Raw genomic sequence first — 19169 nt, 5'->3', positions numbered from 1 at the left:
CACATTCTGACACAATTTTATCGCTGTACTTTGCCGAGTTGTCGCTCCTAAAAATAAATAATAAAAAAAATAATACATGTTAATGTCTATATATTTACTTCCGGTATGTTTCGGCTAACTTAACACAACTCAGAATTTGCAAGTTGTTTACAACAGGATATGACAATTATTGGGAATGTTTAAAATCAACATGTGAGAGTATAGTCATCTTTGTTATGTTTAGTCATATTAAAGGTCCCATATTGTAAAAAGTGAGATTTTTTTTGAGGCTTTATACAACATTTTTTCACATAGTAATCCTCCCCAAGACCTGTAAACAGACTTTGATGTGTAAAGTTAGTGTAGTTCCCCTTTAAACTTATCAACAGGCATATATTGGGGGCCAGTCAGATAACTGATGGACAGTTCATACTATTGAGTTGTAGGTTAAATGTCTTTTTGTCTGTTTACTGTGCAGCAATTCCTTTAAGCCAAGACATCTTTTCTTTCAGAAGACAATAAAAACAACCTTTAAATGTCCCATATTGTAAAAAGTGAGATTTTCATGTCTTATATATTATAAAGCTGACATGGACCCAAACTGTTGCCTAGCAACGCAATTCTGTTGCAATTCCATTGAAATGCACTAAAACGAAGTGTTTCAGACAGAGGGTGCATACAGGTATATTTAGACAGACAGTATGAGGAAAATAAAGTTTTTTTTTAACATTACAGCATGTAAACATGTTCTAGTAGAAACACAAAATACAAGTATGGACCTGAAAATGAGCATGATATGGGTCCTTTAAATGGGAAATCACTGAGGGGCCTCCAATTTACCACGAAGCATTCACGTACTAACACACAGCATTAAACCTGCAGGAGACAGAATGTTTTGGGCATCATTGGGCAAAAAAAAACATAATAACCTTTCAGCATATTGTAATTCAAGTGTTCTGAGAGAAAACTAGACTTCAGTTTTCTTTTTTTTATAAGTTGGGTGAAACTGTGGGCATCCATGGTTATATAGGTAGGTAGGCAGGTAGGACCAGCATGCACCTAGGTGGGCTTATGGTTTTACCAGAACAAGAGAGCCAGAGACATCCATGTTTTCTTTGTGCTTTGTTTGCTTGTTTTTTTATTTTTTATAAATAAATCATCAGAAACACATACATGTTGCATGGACAATGTACTATTTTGCCTGCGTAAATCACATACCCATGGTGTGTCAGTGGCCATTTGATTTAAGTTTGATTTTTGCGACAAATGGCCACTCCAGAAAGTATTGTTTTGCTTTAATCTTAAATCTTTGCAGAACATAACATTGAAAATATTAACTGGTCAGTTTTCTAATTTAACAAGTCTCATTTACCATCTTATAGGGGAGTTTGATCTTATCCATTTTTTATGTGATTTTGTATTTACATAACCTCCAAGTGATAAATAGTGCACAGGTAAATGTTGGTATAACTTGCCCGCAGTTATTCACAAAGGACCACCTGATGCTTTTCTGTCTGGTGAGGTGATACAGTTGGGTGGCAACACACAAACACACACATACACACACACACACACACCTAGAAAGAGGCTAAAGGCTCAATTACATCCGTGCTGCAGCCAAAGAGGATTATGAGTAGGTGCATGGGGATTTGAATTACAGGGGATTAAATGAGAGTGTATGGGCAATTATGACTAAATCTATCGTAATTTTTTTACCTTAACAAAGATTGGACTGGTGGCCTGTCATAATAATATATATTTTACATGTAATATGTGGGCTGCACCTCCGCTTTAATAGATTACATTAACACAGCCTCTGACTGAATACCCAGGTGGAGGCTTAAAGAATTCACTGCCACAGCAGGGGACACCCGTAGTGGGATTCAGAGCAGGATTTTGGTCTTTGTGGGTGTGTGGTTTGTGTTTGGAGCGGGGGTCTTGCATGTCCAGATGGGACTGTTGTGAAAATAAACATGGGGTCATTGTGTCTGTGTTTTGGAGGTAGTAAATGAACACACAGCTGTCGAATATAATCATGTCACGCAAGGCCATTTCTTTTTTTTTTTCTATTGCAGATTCAGCTTTTAAACTAAATCCATCTACTTCAAGACAAAAGATGAGACAATATTGCAATACGTCATCCAAATTACACAATTTCCAGAAGTTGTTGGTGTACCCAAAACGCCATCTCCGTGTCCCGCTGGAGATATCATCATGTTTCCTGTTGAGCAGCCAACATTGTAGCTACACTCTTATCATTAAAACAAGACTAAACTTGTGCAGAACAAGACAGATGTGTGCATGCTGAAACGTTTTGTCTTTGTTTCATTGCTGCCTGTTTAAACATGATTTTCAGCGTGTTATGGAACCATCAAAAGTGAAAGGGTAATGTGTGTGCAGTCATGATTTTGAGGAACTTGCTGATAACTTTGAAAACTCCTGAAATTTGCAAAGGTTGCTGTGAAAAGATAGTTTCTCAATATGAAATGTATTTGTCAAGAGTTGGCCACACAAAGCGTCCTGTGTGCAGATAGGATAGGTCAATACCAAGCAACAAAAGGCAGTGACATTGCATATTGTATCCAAAAGCAAATGCTATGCTGGGAAACTTTGCATACTTACACTTTCTTTTTGTACACAAGAGATTGTTATCGCAAAATGAGAAATTATTCAGTGTAGTGAAGTATTTCTGGATGATGCTACTTGTTAGTCTTCAATTAAATAGTTAATTCATTCATTTGAAGTTAATGCTGCCTCCCTAAAGGTGCTAAATGCAAGACTAGGAGCATTTCTATTGCCTCTGCATGGCTCTCAACATGGCGAGAGCTCGTAGCTAACGGTGCTAATAGCGCGAACAGTGAAAACTTAGGCAACAGTGCTGACAGAGCTAATAGTGTTAACCTGAGGGGGTAACCAGAAGGTGGACTCTATGTTTCCGCAATGGCGCCGTCGGTCACGACGATGTTATCAGCTCAAACCGCCGTATGAGAGCAGTGTAGAGTGGTGGTCGTGAGCTAGCTAGTAGGGCACGCTCACATGAACTAAAAGTACACACGGCGGCCCGGCGATGTCAACAAAGCTCAGAGAAGCTCGGATAACAGTACACACAGATAGACATTACTCCTCTATATCTTTACAGAGCAAACAGTTGTTTGCTGCTATATTAATGCTCTGGGTGTTGTATAGAGCACCTTTAAACGTTTCATTTAATTAGGCTATCTAGGACAATTCTAAACAATGTCTGAGAAAACAAACTCTACTACTACTCCTGGTTTAATACATAAACTGTCCAGTGACGCATTACATTCACCTTTGCAATGTTAACTCAGAATAAAACTGAAAATCATAAAAAAGTCATAAAAAAGTAAAATTTATTCATCAGATCAAAGTTGTCCCACTCATTTGAAATCCCTGAACTTTGTACCTACTAATGCTTGTGTAAAGTGCCTTTTCAAGCAGTCATAAACGTGGCAGTAAAATAAGCAGTCTCACTCCAATATTAACGATCTTGACAAAAGAGTGATTAGTTTGCTCTGCAGAGCAGTCGATTGGCCGGTTCGGTCTGTCTGTCACTGCTTCAACCACCTCTGGAGCAGTAAGAAGATGTGGTCACGGGCCAGAGCCAGCTGAGGGAGATCCTCGCTCCTGGCAGGGTACATGTTGGCACAGTGGGCTGTTCCTGGATCAGAGAAAAAATATAAATATAAAAAGGATGTGGCGGCGAAAAAACAGTAAAAACTGAGATTTTCTGAGTTACGAGAACAATTATCCGCCTAATAAAGTTTGAACAAGTGAGACATTGTTCTACTCTGAAACTGCTGCTTGGCTTCGTTAATGTAAAGCAATCACAGACGAAATTCAGTCTTCAGTTAATTTGTGTGACTCGACAGATTTTAGACCTGGAAATACACTAATTCAAAAAGTTCCTCACAGGCTTAATGATTAACTGTGGTCTACTTACAAGGCACTTGCTATAACGGCTATACATAAACAGTAATCAGATATATTCTATGTATGATTTTGGCTGGAGTTCTGTAATTCGTGCTCTTTGATATCCTTTAAATTATATTTTACTATAAACTTTGCAAAATTATAAACGGACCAATTGGGAATTGCATCTTTATCAAAACATTAAGTTTGACTCTATTTGAACACATAGTTAAAGGGAAAATTCGCCACCTTTTTATGTGGATGTCCAATCAGTGCTGATGGTAAATCTAGTCGATTGAAGCAATAAATTCTTCAGTCTGTGCTATTTGGACTATAAATGTTGTTCTTCCTACATCCAGCGGCGTCATTTGACGTGACGGTGACATAGTTGGATGCCAGGAAGAACTACAGGCTATTTTTCGTCAAATACCGGCGCTTTGTCACCGCCGTTGGCGCGTGATTCAGCAGCACAAGGCACCCTTGAGCATCGGTATGAGCCACACCAAGCTTTCCATTAACTACAATGTAAACCCATCCACGGCAACTGTAAACGCTCAGGAAAAGTGCGCCGGGAGTGTGGTGACGTAGCTTTAAGAGTGAAAAGACACACTAAGGGCTAATCGTTTAATCGGACTAAATCATAATATACATGTTAATATCTTATTTCTAGAAGACAGTGTAACGTAAACTTTCTTTGGGTGTGCTTCTACTTCACTTGGTTTTCCCATTGCGCGTATCCTTTCTCACCTTTGATGAAAACAGCAGGCAGGTCCGGTGTGATGTCCCGGGTGATTCCCAAGGCGTGCCAGGGGTCAATGGACCCGTTGGGAAAAACTATTCTGGTGGAGCGGATGTCGTAGCCGCCGTAATACTCGTTGGTCTGGGCCACGGCCTCCGCCAGCTGCTCAGCACTCACATTGTAGAACTTTGCACACTGTTTCACATGATACCTAGACGAGAAAACACAGATTAACAATGAAACTTGAAAGAAAATGGCTCGTTTATGATGTGGATGTAATAGCAGGTGGAGGGGTGGAAACATAATTATGAGTTTATTAGGCAGACTTTGGTGTACTCACGCAAGAGGGAAGCCAGCGAATGGTTGGTTGGGCGAATCGGTGCTCTGGTAGAATCCAAATTCAGTGCAGGTCTGGTAGACCCACTGTCTCCCTGACAACACACACAAAATGTACCCGTTGTATATTTATTTAGTTCATATAAACAAAGGCACCGACAACACAGAGCAGGTAAAGCTAACAACTAGTTTAAAATGGCTTTACACCCAAAAATACTTCCATTATTCAGCCCCAATTAAGAGAGGAAAGAGTGCAACTGAAACCCACAAGACGAAGGGGGGGTGCATGGTCGGGGGAGTTTTATGCGGACACATCCCAGTGGCTTTTAAGAGACTACTTCCTGTTCCAGTGATCCCCCTCCAGCCTTCCCACTCATGAAACTGAAGCTGTGAACTGGAACCACAGCCCAGGGCAAAGCACAACATGGAATAAAGAGGAAGCGTTTTTGGTTAAACATGCAAAGTTGTTACTCAATACTGAGTGCCCCAACAGGAGACAACATAATAAAAAAAAATAGCGTGCCCAGTCTTAGAGCAATCTTTCTTCAGAAAAGTGTCAATAAACACAGCCTGAGAGGTGAGAGCTTTGTTACTATGGCAACAATCTATTGAAAGGTCAGTTAGCTAACTATTTAAATTCATTTTAGCTAACTTTTAGTTGACTATTTCAACTGTTTACCCATTACTTTTTTGGATTCTTTTTTGAACATCTTTAACGGTTCTAATGACCGTTGGCTTTATTATTATTATTTTTTTGTTATTTTTGCCCATACTTGGTGTGGTGCGGTGTTGCATCTGCCATTTTTTCTCTTCTGTGAAGTGTCTTATTTTACCCATAATGCATTGAGCGCCAGGCTATCTAAGTCAGTTTTACATTAGTCACTCATCTTATGCAAGCTTTATGCAACAGGTAAATTTAAGTGTGTATAGCTAAGTCTGACTTAAAGTTATATTTAAGACAAAACTAGGTCTATTTTTATGCAACTGGAGCAGTTACGTTATGTAATCTTTTGCAATACCTACTTTGCCAGAACCTGCCTAGTTTATTTTTATGTAACTTTTCCTGAAATAGTGTTTCAACAACACTATGTTATGACCGTAACCACACCCCATACTCAACACATAACCTGTCTTGTTGCAGTGTTTTATTCTGGTCTCCTGAGGCTACTGATGACAGAGAAATTGGTGTTTCTGTCTCGTATTATTGTTGGACGAGAATGGAAAATTTCAATGTGACATCACACTGCCAACACAACACACCACCCGACAACCTGCGAACAAAATTGACCCAAAAATACAAGGTACGTAAAAATAGCTGTTACATTTTAAAACAGAACCCACTAAAATAACCATGTCTGCACATACAAAAACACCACTTCCCCACACTCACCTCCCCCTGCAGCAGGCCCATCCCAAGACGTATTAGTCATGTCTCTGGTGTAGTTTTGGAAGCTGGCATCGAGGCATTTCATAGAGAAGGTGTCCATCATGAGGCGGGCCACTGCAGCATAGCGGGCATAAGGATCCCCCAGTGAGGTGTCACCCATCACGCCACACAGCACCTTGATGGTGATGTTGGTGCCCGTTGCGCCCTAAATTAACAGAATAATAGAAAAAAAAAGCAAATCAATTAAGTTAGATGTTGAATGGCAATTTAAGAGTCCTTTTCTGCGGGTGAAAGTATTCCCCAGGCCTTTATTGTGATAGGAGACATGAACTTGTGACCTTGCACATCCTCAATAGGTGTTTTTTCACACACAGGCTTCCTGTCAGAAATTTGAACTACCATTGTAGGAAAATGGTTAAAGGGTCGGTGAACCCACATCAGGGGAAGTAAGAAGAAACTATCTGCCTGGTTGGATACCACAAGAGATAAGTGAGCAATTGTGTTTTTTTGCTGAGTTTGGAGCTTGGAACAGCAGCTGATCTCATCTCAAGGTTCATTCAGTAGTTTCTCCGAAGCTTTGATATGATCAAAAACTCTAAAACAGTTGTTAAATGGACCTGATAGTGAGCTGGTTTGCCAACGGTTTTTCATTTTTTATTTTGGGCAACTCTTCCATAATGTAATATAAGTTGATATTTTTTACATGTGGGCTACAGTAGGTGTAATAATCAGCTCTGGAACAGGTATCTATCAAGACTGTTGTTGATAAATTATGTTTTCCACATTTAGAGATTAAGTTTCATTATGATTCATAATGCCTGTAATTCCATGGTTTTCTCTCCATGCAAAATATATCTGCAAGCAATTTTATTCATTTACTGAAGCACCTTTCACCTAAAGGAGAGGGGCAATCATCATATGAATTGGTCTGATTTATTATGGCTAAACACATTCTCTTAAATGTTCATTTTTGGAAAATAACTGGCCATGACATAGCGTTAAAATCCCAGTAGTACAATTATTATCTAAATATAATGGAAGCAATTGGAGAGCTTATTTAATTAATTCGTTTAACCTCTATTTCACCAGGAAACCCTCACTAAAATGAAAAACATGTTTTTTTCCAAGTGGATCCTTGCTAAGATATGCAGCAGAAAAACAACAAACAAACAACTGGTGAGCTGGTGTTATCTAAGTTCTCACCAGAGCAACCAGACTCCATTGAATAAAACAGTAATTTGACCTGGCAGAACACAGTGGAGTCTGGTTACTTTGGCGAGAGCATAGATGGATACCACGGCTTCAGTTCCCCGTCAGAAAGGACTGTCTGACGGTAAGCTTAAGCGGTGAAAATATTCTAAATATAGCGTACACTTAAAATTATATTATTTTTTTTAGGTGGGCCTTTCTTTTAGGTGGCTGAAATATGTTTTGCTGCTGCCTCTGTCCACAGTAGCACATTGCTTTGCTTCCGTGTGGTAACTCCTGTCTGCTTCTCGAGATTGGGGCGTGCCGACTGTCATCTACTGAAGGTAATACACTGAATAAGTATGTCATACAACCCCACTTCAAAACACCTGCACTATCCCTTTAATGATCAGCTGTTAGAGTACTCAAAGTCCAACAATTGGAGCTCATGGCAACTGTTGGATAATTGTAGTGATCCCTTGCCTGTATACCAACCCACAATGCTCCTTGGAAATGCACCATGGCTACTCAGTGGCATCAGTCCAACACTGTGGTTGTGCCTTCCCAGGTATAAACTGGCCTACTACAAAGTGTACTATTGGAATGAGAGTTGTAGGAGTAAACCGTTGGCAGTGGTTAGTTGTTCTTCCGTGCCAAACGAAAACCTCGTTATGAACCATGACCACAATCGCATCCCTCTGCATCTTCTGAGTAAAAGGAGGAACTGTTGGTACTTGTTCTACAAGCTGGAGCGTTACATAACGTCCTTCCGTATTTGTATAAAGCACCCCATTGATAACCCCTCGACTGTGAAGCCACTGCTCTGCCTCTTCTGATTGAGTTACACCTCGGTCCTAGTTCTTACCCAAATTCCTCAGCGGTACCTAAAACCTGGTAGTTTGCTCTATACCCAGCCCTTTGTGTGTCAGAGAGGCAGCTGCTGGCTGTGTTTGTCCGCTAGTGCTGTGGACTCCGTGGCCCACCGCTCCTCTCGGTTCTTTTATAAGCGTCTCTTTAGCTTGGGGCGACAGGAAACCAGAGAGACCACAGAGTCTTTTGTTACTTTTTCACATCAGCTTATTGGTAACCGGACTCACGTCTCCTCAAGGCACCAGGGGGACAGAGAGGGGATGGGATGAAAGACGGGGAGGGGGAAAAAGGGTGAACTGGTAAAAAAAAAAAAAGGGCACCAAGAGGGAAAAAGAAATGTACAGTAACAGATAATAACAAAACATGTTGTGAGACGTGTTGTGTGTAAATCTCACCACAATGGAGACTTCTTTGAAAGACGATCTGGACTCGGGCTGGGCAATATAATTCCATATAATTGTAGTATGGGAATTTCTTTACAATGTGATAGTTTGCATGATTAAAGGTCCCATATTATGCTCATTTTCAGGTTCATACTTGTATTTTGTGTTTCTACTAGAACATGTTTACATGCTTTGATGTTCAAAAAACACATTATTTTCCTCGTACTGTCTGCCTGAATATACCTGTATTTACCCTCTGTCTGAAACGCTCCGTTTTAGTGCATTTCAATGGAATTGCAACGGAATTGCGTTGCTAGGCAACAGTTTGGGTCCATGTTTACTTCCTGTCAGCTGATGTTATTCACATACACTGCAACAGGAAATAAACTGGGGCACATTAAGAATGTTTACGTTTAAAACTGTGTAATGGTCTAAATATTGTATATTTGTGACATCACAAATGGACAGCAATCCTAACGGCTTGTTTCAAACGTGCAATTTCTGAATACGGGCTGTGTGTATTTCTCCGTATATTGAGCGTTTTGATAGTTTAACAGTATTTATATATAGCACTACTTTATAATATAAAAGACCTGGAAATCTCACTTTTTACAATATGGGACATTTAAAGGTTGCTTTTATTGTCTTCTGAAAGAAAAGATGTCTTGGCTTAAAGGAATTGCTGCACAGAAAACAGACAAAAAGACACTTCAACTACAACTCAATAGTATGAACTGTCAATCAGTTATCTGACTGGCCCCTAATATATGCCTGTTGGTAAGTTTAAAGGGGAACTACACCAACTTTACACATCAGAGTCTGTTTACAGGTTTTGGGGAGGACTACTGCATATGTGAAAAAATGTTGTATAAAGCCTTTTGTGGCTCCAGAAGGAGATGCGCGAAGTCTGATAAATTGCCTCTAATGATGTCATTTGAGTCAGTGTCAAGACTCAGTCAAAACCGAGTATATGGCTGGATCGTGTACGGTCAGTCTGTGAATTTGTGGGCTAAATAGTTACACAAATAGTCAGTGATCATGTCTATAATGTTAAACCCAGCGATACATGTCCACCAGGTCCGATGAGGACACTAAGGGGACGCGCTGCAGCATTAAACAAACTGGATTCTTCACCTATAACGTATGCAGGTTACAAAAGGGGCTCCGCTCCTCACAAAATGATATAGACAAAGTAAGCAAGCCAGCGGCCAGAGGAGCAACCCTGGAGACCCTCTTACAAGGCAGTATCTCCGGGCCCCTCGCTGCTAAACAATGCAGCGTTTATTATGTTTCAGTTTACTGCTTGGGCTGTCTGTAACCCTCCTACACCTCATAGCTGCCTTCCACTCAACCAAGACTGGATACTAGGTCAACCCCTGACCTACAAAGGCTCTTCACAAGCTCTGCCGTCTCAGTCCAACATGCATAAATCATGACAAATCTGATAGATTGTTTCTATAACAGAGGCCTGTCATCCCAGTGAGAGTTTAGTAAACTATACTGGAATAATTTCTCTGGTCAGTCTATAAAAAATGCAACATGTCTTAAAGCTCATCTCCTGCTGGTTTCATCATATTTCTCTTTTCATGTCAGTATATAAATATTAAATTGTGAAGACATGCTTGAGGGATTTTAGAGATAGATTTTTCAGCACTCTTTGAAACAGTAGGACAAAACTGATCAGCCAATTGCATTATATATGTACAACTGATGGAAATTTGTCTTGAATTAATTGGCATGATTAGGAGGAAACGGGTCTACATTGAAAATGGCTGAAATGATCTTTTAAAAGAGTGTGAAGAAAGACTGGAAGCAGGTGGAAACAGCTAGCTTGAATTTAGGGCTTTAGAGGTGCTGGTAGGCGGATTTTGTAATGTTTAGACAAGTGGGGTATGGAGGACGGTAATAAAAAAAAATAAAAAATAAAAAAAATAAATAAATAAATACATTTTAAAAAGTGAAAATAAATAAATACATTTTAAAAAAAAATTAAATGCGAAAATAAATAAATAAAATGCAAAAATAAATAAATTAAATTAAATTAAAAATGAATAAAATTAAGTACATTAATAAATAAAAGGGAAAATTAAACAGAGGAGTAGATAAATAAGGGAATTAATACAAAATCAAATAAGTAAATTAAAACAGAAATATCAATTTGTCACTCTTTATCAGTTAATTAATGGCTATATGTATTTATAATATTATTTTTGCTGCATTTAATGACATGTATTTATATATTTGTCAAGTTTATGTTTTTGTGAAGTTTTACTGATGTTGTTTGGCATGTGTCTATTTTCCCCTCACCTCAAACCCCCTGTTGTCTTCGTTGTACTGGACCACATCCATGAAGTTGCCAGCCAGCGTTTCCAGGAAGTAGGCAGAGTCCATCTCTGTCTGATTCTGCAGTTTGGAACACAAGCTGGAGGGGGAGAGGAGGAAGAGAGAAAGCAAGGGAATAGGGAGGGAGATGAAGAAGAGGTGAAGGAGGAGGGGAATTGGGGGACAATGTGGGGGTGGAAGGTGGGGGAGACAGAGAGGAAAATGGGAGGAAAGTTAGACCAAAGCATGTTTTGGCAGTTGTACAGTGAATCTAGTCATTGTTTCTCTTTTCCTGTGTTCTCAGGAAATAAAACCTCAGGCCATTTCACTGAAAGTACAAAACTAGCTTCTTATTTATGATAACCAGCTGCACAAGGCAGTCCCACTTCTTTAGAGGATGTGTTGAACCATGAATGGTTGACCTCGATTCAAAAGGTTACAACTCATCTCTCCAAATTAGGGCTGCACCCTCTTAGTCGACTAGTCCATTGGTTCCCAACCTGCCTGCCCATTATAGGGGTCGAAATGTGACGCAAGCGTTGTATCCTCTGAGGCATTGTGGTTTGGAAGCTGCACAAAACCTCCAAAACCACCTTTGTGACCTTTGTGTCTGCATGAGGACATGTCTGCATCTACGGTCCTTATGATCTAAAATAAAAGATGTCCAGTGTGGTCAGGGCCGTGCAGACACAAAGTCAACGCTTTGGTGTGTCCTCCATGACAGTATTAGCTCTGAGAGACTAACCACACCATTATAACAGCCCTTCAAGCCTGTTGATTCATCATGTTGACTGACCCTTCCAGTCACTATAACAACCTAAAATAATATAAAACAACACCAGAGACAGACGTAATGACTGCAGACGTAGCACAAGCATGCTAAGAATAACGTCAAACAATGGAAGAAAATAATGTAACAAGGGGCTGAGAAAATGTCCCAATAAAAATAAATGCTGAAGGGAACTGTCTAAGCAGAAGCCCTCCGCCTTTTTAAGCGATATTTCCATCTGTATTTTATCCTTGTCAGGGTGTAAAAGCCTTTGAAACAACATTTAGACTACATGACACTAAAGCTATCAATTGAAACCTTTGACTACAGCAATAATAATAATAAACACAGTGATAACAGTGCGTGGCTCGACATAGACAACCAGTAAAGTGCTGATCAACTCTAAAACAAACTGATAAAAACACAGTAACATAATAACATAATAATAATAAGATAATAAACTGGATCACATCTGTGTGTTCCTCTCTGGAGCCGGTCCGACATTCCTGACTCACAGGCTCAGTCCCAAAAAGGCTTGAGGGATCCTCATGAAGAGCTGTAACAGGACCGGACTCAGACCAGGAACCAAGACAACCCTCGCTGCTCTTTGAGCCTCTCACACACAGCTCCAGGTATCACTAGAGTCCACCTGAACTGCTCACATGTAACGCTGAAAATGTCTGAAAATGAGCATATTTAAAGCAATAATTATATATTTTGGGAAATACATTTATCTTCTCTCATGCCAAAAGTTAGATAAGACTACTGATATCACTCTCACATCTGTATGGTCAATATGAAGCTACAGCCAATAGCCTGTTACCTTAGCTTAGCATAAAGACTGGAAACAGGTGGAAACAGCTAGCCTGGCTCCACGGGTCTTTGCATTTACACACATTGGTTCTAGATTACCAAATGTGAGGATTTTGTTGCTTTTCTTTGTCATATATGATAACAAACAACAGAGTATCTTTGGGTTTCAGACTGTTGGTTGGACAGAACAAGTAACTGGGAAATTAAAACTATTTTCTGACAGTCTAAAGAAAAAGAAGAAGAAAATAATCATCAGATTAATCAATAATAAAAATAATCGTGAGTCGCAACTCTAGACTCTAATCAAGGTTATTAGGATGTCAAACCCATTTAAATAATATACATATATATATATATATATATATATATATATGTATATTATATATATATATATACAGTATTTATTTATATATAAATATTTATATATATAAATATATCACAGTGTTCTACGGCGTTATTTCTTTACAACAGACCGTTGCTATGGGCGCAGTTCTGATCTCGGACTCTGGCGGAATAAACGGGATAATGTACAGCGAGTCAGTCATTGTTGTGAAATAAACCATAGAGTGAAAATGGATTACACACTGAAAGTTCTTCAAAATGCAATGATTATTATAGTATATTATTTACATTTTGCTCATTTAGAGGCAAGTTTTCCTCTTCAGTTACACAAATATCATCCAAGTCTTTAGGCATATTTTATCATATATTGTAGAGTAATTTGTTGTAGTCATCATTGTGTTATTGCCACCATCATCCTTCACCAGATAATCAAAGAGAAATGATCTGACGTTGGCTGGTTAGCTGGTGGAGAGTACATTTATGGAGCTCATTATCTGATATTTGTCAGTGAGATCTTTTAGGATGACGTATATCACCCGAGGTCCTGAGTCAGCTCATACTTTGCAATTTTTTTGTAAATGACAGGATAGAGAAGGGTTACATAGAGTTTGAATACTGTACTTGAAGTCTTTGGTGATGTTGTCGTAGGTCTTGGGGTCTTTCAGGAGCTCCATAAGGGTACTTGAAGCCTTTTTCACCAGTAGAGGACACTCTACGTTCTCTGAGGCCAGCGAACGCCACACAACCTCCAAGTACTCTGGCAACACATAAAGACAGAGGGAGCGGTGGACACTTAAACCGGGGCTGCTATAAAAAGGACCACAATAATACACATCAACGCTGGTTAAACATACAGGACTATTTTAAGGCTCTGCAAAAGCACCAGTTCATCTTCAAAAGAACACATGAACCCAGTTCTAGTCAAGTGCTTATTTAGAAAAGGTTTCCGTGAGGTTGAAAGTGAAATGATGAGTCTCAAACAAAAGTGAATTTCACAGTTTATGAAACTCTAAAAGCTCCACATTGCAAAATCTTGGAATATTTCCACTTTGAGTGAAAGCCAACCTCTTGCTGGTAATAATGCTGACTAACTGCAGTGTTGTTCTGGGAAATAATAACTTCGTGGTGCTGTGGACCCGGGGGAAAGGTATATGATGTCAGTAAACTATTCTGTGTGTGTTTTGTCTCAGATATTTTCCTGGAATCAAACAGAATGAGTGTGTGCGATAGTGTGTGCGATAGTGTCTTGAAGATAGCGTTGGTGTGTGGGTGGGACAGTACAGGTCCACGTTCAAAGCTACCCTGACCTCGATTCCCGCCTGCAGCCTTCCGGAGGAAAACAACGAGCTCAGCCAAACACAACACAGACACAGATAGAGAGTGAAAACTTTCTCATCTTTGATCTGTCTGGGAATCTTACTTCCAAGATGCTGAACAAAACTGGAATACTGTAGTCAATTTCAATTCAATGCTCGATGTGTTTTACAGGGATGTTGAAAGAGGAGCACACAGTAGGGACTGCTGGCAAAATCTATTTCAAACAGGATGTTTTCTTTAACTAATGGTTGTTTGGTGCATCTCACATGCTTAAAGTGTATGAACCAACCACATATTTATTGTATTTAAGTTGTATAAATGTATTCAATTTTATAGTTATTTTATTAATCACTTGTTTTATTGTACTTTAGTTGTAAAATGTTATACTATTTTATTTTTATTTTATCAATCACTTATTTTATTGTACTTTAGTTGTAAAATGTTATACTATTTTATTGTTATTTTATCAATCACTTTCTTTATTATATTTAAATTGTATTATTTTATTCTATTTTCTGAATCACTTATTTTGTTGTATTTAAGTTGTATCATTTTATTCTCTTTTATTGTAATTTTATTAGTAACTTATTTTATTCTACTTAAGTTGTATAATTTTATTCTATTTTATTGTTATTTCATGAATCCCTTATTTTATTGTATTTAAGTTTAAGTGTATATTTTTTTTATTTTTTTATTTTTATTTTATTTTGTTTTTTGACAGCAAGTCTATCTTAAATTCCCTGTATTTTAAATAGAGTTTGGTATATTCTCCAAAAAGGATTGGCATATATCTTTATTAGATGAGAATGCAGACCAATAACTGTGTGTGTTGTCATGATTTCATGCAACGTCTCTTCCTACCTGGGAAGTTGACTGCAGCGTGAACAGGTGCACTCGTGGCCAAGGAGGCGTGGACCAGGTGAGGATACTTCAGCCTGAACCAAGCAGCTAGAGAACCTGGGTACGACCCACCGAACGCCACCCACTCCCTGTTGGTCAGCCCTCGGGCCTCCGCCACCACGGTGCGGAAGTGTGCCAGGTCAGCCAACGCCTGACGGCTGCTGAGGTAACGCAGGCTGTCTGTGCTGAGGTCACTAAATGGAGAGAAGAGGGAAGTTTGACTGAGCATCTGCAGTAAATCCATCATTCAGCCAGTACAACACTACATGGATCCATGGGCAGCAGGACTGTGTTTTGAATGCAGAGCTGCCATCTAGTGGTACAACAACTACAAACACATGAAACTGGTTGCACAATGGATTTTTGTCCTTTTGTTGATCCCATTGTATTGTGGAACCAGAGCTGCTGTGATCAAATGTTGAGGGTGATGATAATAGCCTATAGTCATACTGTAAAGTGATACTTCCCCAATCCCCACTGGGAAACTATTTTTCTTTATTTTACAGTAAGTGACAACACTACAGTCAGTGTGACCAAACAAACTACCAGGGTGAGGAAACCGGCACCAATCTGCTGTCTGAACAGCAACCGTTCTGGAAGTATTGGATGAGCAGAATTCATAACTTTTACTGTACTTTCTTTCATTGCAACAGACTGAATTTATCTGCTATTTGTAAAAGGTTCTTCAAATATTGCACTTTTTTCAGTCCATGCAGCTCAGGAAATAAAACAGCACCAACACAACTGGTTCAATGGCTTGCTCAAGAGCGTTTCATCATAGAAAATGCTGGCGGTGTGAGAGCTTGAGTCATCTACAGGAAGTTTGCACCTGTAGCTTGTTTTCTTTGGCGCAGAACACTTGATTGCATGTTTTGTATTTGGCTTATTGTAGCTCAAACTGCTGCTGCATGACCCAAAATTGTTTATCTTAATTGGATATTTTTATTTTATTTTACTTTATTTTACTTTATTTTACTTTATTTCATTTTATTTTATATCTTTTGATGTCTCTTTATGTCTTTTTATATTTATTATTTATTCATTCTTTCTTCTATGGAGCCTCCCAGTGAAAGCATACTTGGATAACCGGAGTGACAATAAACTAGCTTCTTGAAATAGCTGTGAACCAGTGATGCTGAACAAATGTCCTATAGAATGAAATTTAATATTATGTGTATATAGTATGATAAGAAAAATCTCAGCCAAATGGTTTGACCGATTTTGACAATTTCTTCACATTTGTGCTTAGGCAAATTAAACATTTCAGTTGCGGGCACAAATGGGTTAATAATACATGAAGAAAACTGTCCCAATTTTTGTCTCCTTCCACACATACACCTTTGCATATTGGCTTCTTTCCTGATGAAGGTTTTGAATGCATCGGCAAGAATTGAGCTGCAGTTCTCCTGGAAGAACCAGTACTTAGTGGCATCATGATGCTGTTATTTAGTGCGGCCTGGCATTGTTGATGCCCAAACAAACCAAAGAGAGTTTGAGTAATCAGATCTAAACAGCCTAGGTGCGAACACACCCTCATAAAAGCTCAAACGTACGTGGTTGGGTGACTCTTTCCATAGAAGCGATGTTCCAGCATCAAGCAAAGTGCTCCTAGTTTCTCGGCGTAGGTGAGCCAGGTGCCGTTCTGCATCCAGGCTGGATTGGCCGGGCCCTCTCCGCCTATCATCAGAAACACTGGACCACCCGGCTTGTAGTAGGCTTCATTTACAAAGTACCTCTGAGGGGGAAAACAGAGAGAGAGAGAGAGGCATTCAGAGTGGAAAAACCGACAGACAGAGGGATGTCTGGTTTGCATTAGTAGGTCTGTAGGTCAACTTTTTAACTGTACTGGATGGGATCATTTACTGACTACATTTACAATACTTTATCCTAAACTAAGCCCATGGCAAAGCGAGGACAAGCTTCATCTGTAGCTACAGTCTTCTGAAACTTACTGACTAATATCTTTCACAATGCCTGTATAATGTATTATATATACTCGACAACAGACTCTGTGACCTTGTTCCAACTTATTTTCCCTTGCATACATATAAGACTAGGAAAAAGCATCTTATAAAGGGTAAAAACGTAAACTTAAAGGTACGCGTTTTAGTGTGGTTTGCAGAGGTCCACAGGTATGGAATGAAATTAATAACATTATAAAAATATCTCTATCAGCCGTTGCAACAAAGATATGTTAAAGCTCCTTAAGTTTGCAGACGACACCACCCTCATCGGCCTCATCTCCGAGGGTGATGAGTCTGCCTACAGATGGGAGGTTGACCATCTGGCATCCTGGTGCAGCCAGAACCACATGGAGCTGAACGCCCTGAAGACAGTGGAGATGGCAGTGGACTTCAGGAGGAACTCAGCCCCGCTCCCCCCCCTCATCCTGCGCGGCTCCCCAGTCAACACGGCGGAGTCGTTCCGTTTCCTGGGCACGACCATCGCCCAGGACCTCAAGTGGGAGCTAAACATCAGCTCCCTCACCAGTAAGGCCCAGCAGAGGATGTACTTCCTGAGGCAGTTGAAGAAATTCAACCTGCCACAGACCATGATGGTGCACTTTTACTCGGCCATCATCGAGTCCATCCTCACCTCCTCCATCACCGTCTGGTTCGCCGCTGCCACCGCCAGGGACAAGGCCAGGCTGCAGCGGGTCATCCGTGCTGCAGAGAAGGCGATCGGCTGCAACCTTCCCTCCCTCCAGGAGCTGTACACCTCCAGGACCTTAAGGAGGGTAGGGAAGATTGTGGCCGACACCTCCCATCCTGGACACCATCTTTTTCAGACTCTGCCATCTGGCAGGAGGTTAAGGTCCATCAGGACCAAAACCTCACGTCACAAAAACAGTTTCTTCCCCATGGCAGTGGGGCTCTCCAACAGCCCATCTGCCCCCCTGTGACTGTCTCTCCCTCACACACACACTACTGCCCTCCCCTTAGTGTCTGGGCCCCTATTTTTGATCAGTATTTATTATTATTTTATCTTTTTTTCACATATCTCCATTATGTGTTATAATTGTATTTGTAACTTAACTGTGTCGTGAATAAATTAAAATTAAAAAGGGCTTTATTGGCATGTGAAACATACATTTACATTGCCAAAGCAATAACAGAAGTGTACATACAATAAGTAAAGATCTACTAGAATAAAGAAATGTGTATACAGAGCTGTGTAACGTTGCAACGTTGTGATAAAATATATAAATTAAAATAGGTAAATTAAAAATACAAACACACAATGTGATTTTGCTATTATATGTACAGTATATTCAGATAAGTAAAGTAAAGATTAAAAATATAAAATGTACACATTGCTGTTAAAACATATAAATACAAATAAGTGAGAACTGTGTAATCACTGTAACATTTTTTTTTAAAGAAATATATTTAAATGTTCTGTGTATGCACAGTTAGTCTATGTACAGTGCAAATTGTCAGTGCAAGAATACACAGATGATTGACAGTCTTCATGGTGGTTTTGTACTCATTTCCTGTCAAAACAGCTCACAAATTCAGTAGTATGGAGGTTTTTTGTTATTAAACTGAAACTGAAACTGAACTTTGGTTATTCTTCAAAAATATATTGTCAACCTTTATAAGGATACACGTAACATATAAACAGACTTACTTGCTTCCACACTCTGATGTCTGCACCACTGAAGTGATCCAGTTTCTGAGTGAACCATTGCTCCTCAAACACAGCAGGCTTCTGGTTGCTATCCTGCACTTTATTAAGCTTCCTGAACCCTTTATAGTGTCCATCTCCACAGACAAACAGAGAAAATAATAAAAATAAGGTTATGTTACACAGAAGCAACCCACACCTTTGAAAAGCCATGTTGATATAGATATAGAAACAAGGAAACAGTCAGGGGCATGTGATTCAGTTCCT

At 39.5% G+C, this 19169-nt stretch overlaps 1 protein-coding gene and 1 long non-coding RNA gene across 2 annotated transcripts in view; both read right to left on the bottom strand.

Annotated features, from left to right (window-relative positions):
* The window catches only part of LOC141771218 (uncharacterized), a 75566-nt gene that overhangs the window by 29583 nt on the left and 26814 nt on the right, over positions 1-19169 (bottom strand). The gene's annotated exons all lie outside the window — the stretch shown is intronic.
* On the bottom strand, positions 1089-19168 carry prss59 (serine protease 59, putative). Its single transcript, XM_074641229.1, has 9 exons — positions 18906-19168; positions 16829-17010; positions 15237-15469; positions 13680-13815; positions 11120-11234; positions 6375-6576; positions 4989-5079; positions 4657-4859; positions 1089-3658 (listed from the first exon to the last, which is right to left on the bottom strand). The coding sequence occupies exons 1-9, from the start codon at positions 19113-19115 to the stop codon at positions 3549-3551; spliced, it is 1482 nt and encodes a 493-aa protein (XP_074497330.1). The 5' UTR covers positions 19116-19168; the 3' UTR covers positions 1089-3548.

The sequence above is a fragment of the Sebastes fasciatus genome, chromosome 7, assembly GCF_043250625.1.
Source record: "Sebastes fasciatus isolate fSebFas1 chromosome 7, fSebFas1.pri, whole genome shotgun sequence".
NCBI classification, from domain to species: Eukaryota; Metazoa; Chordata; class Actinopteri; order Perciformes; family Sebastidae; genus Sebastes; species Sebastes fasciatus.
This window is presented reverse-complemented; position numbering and strand designations above follow the sequence as displayed.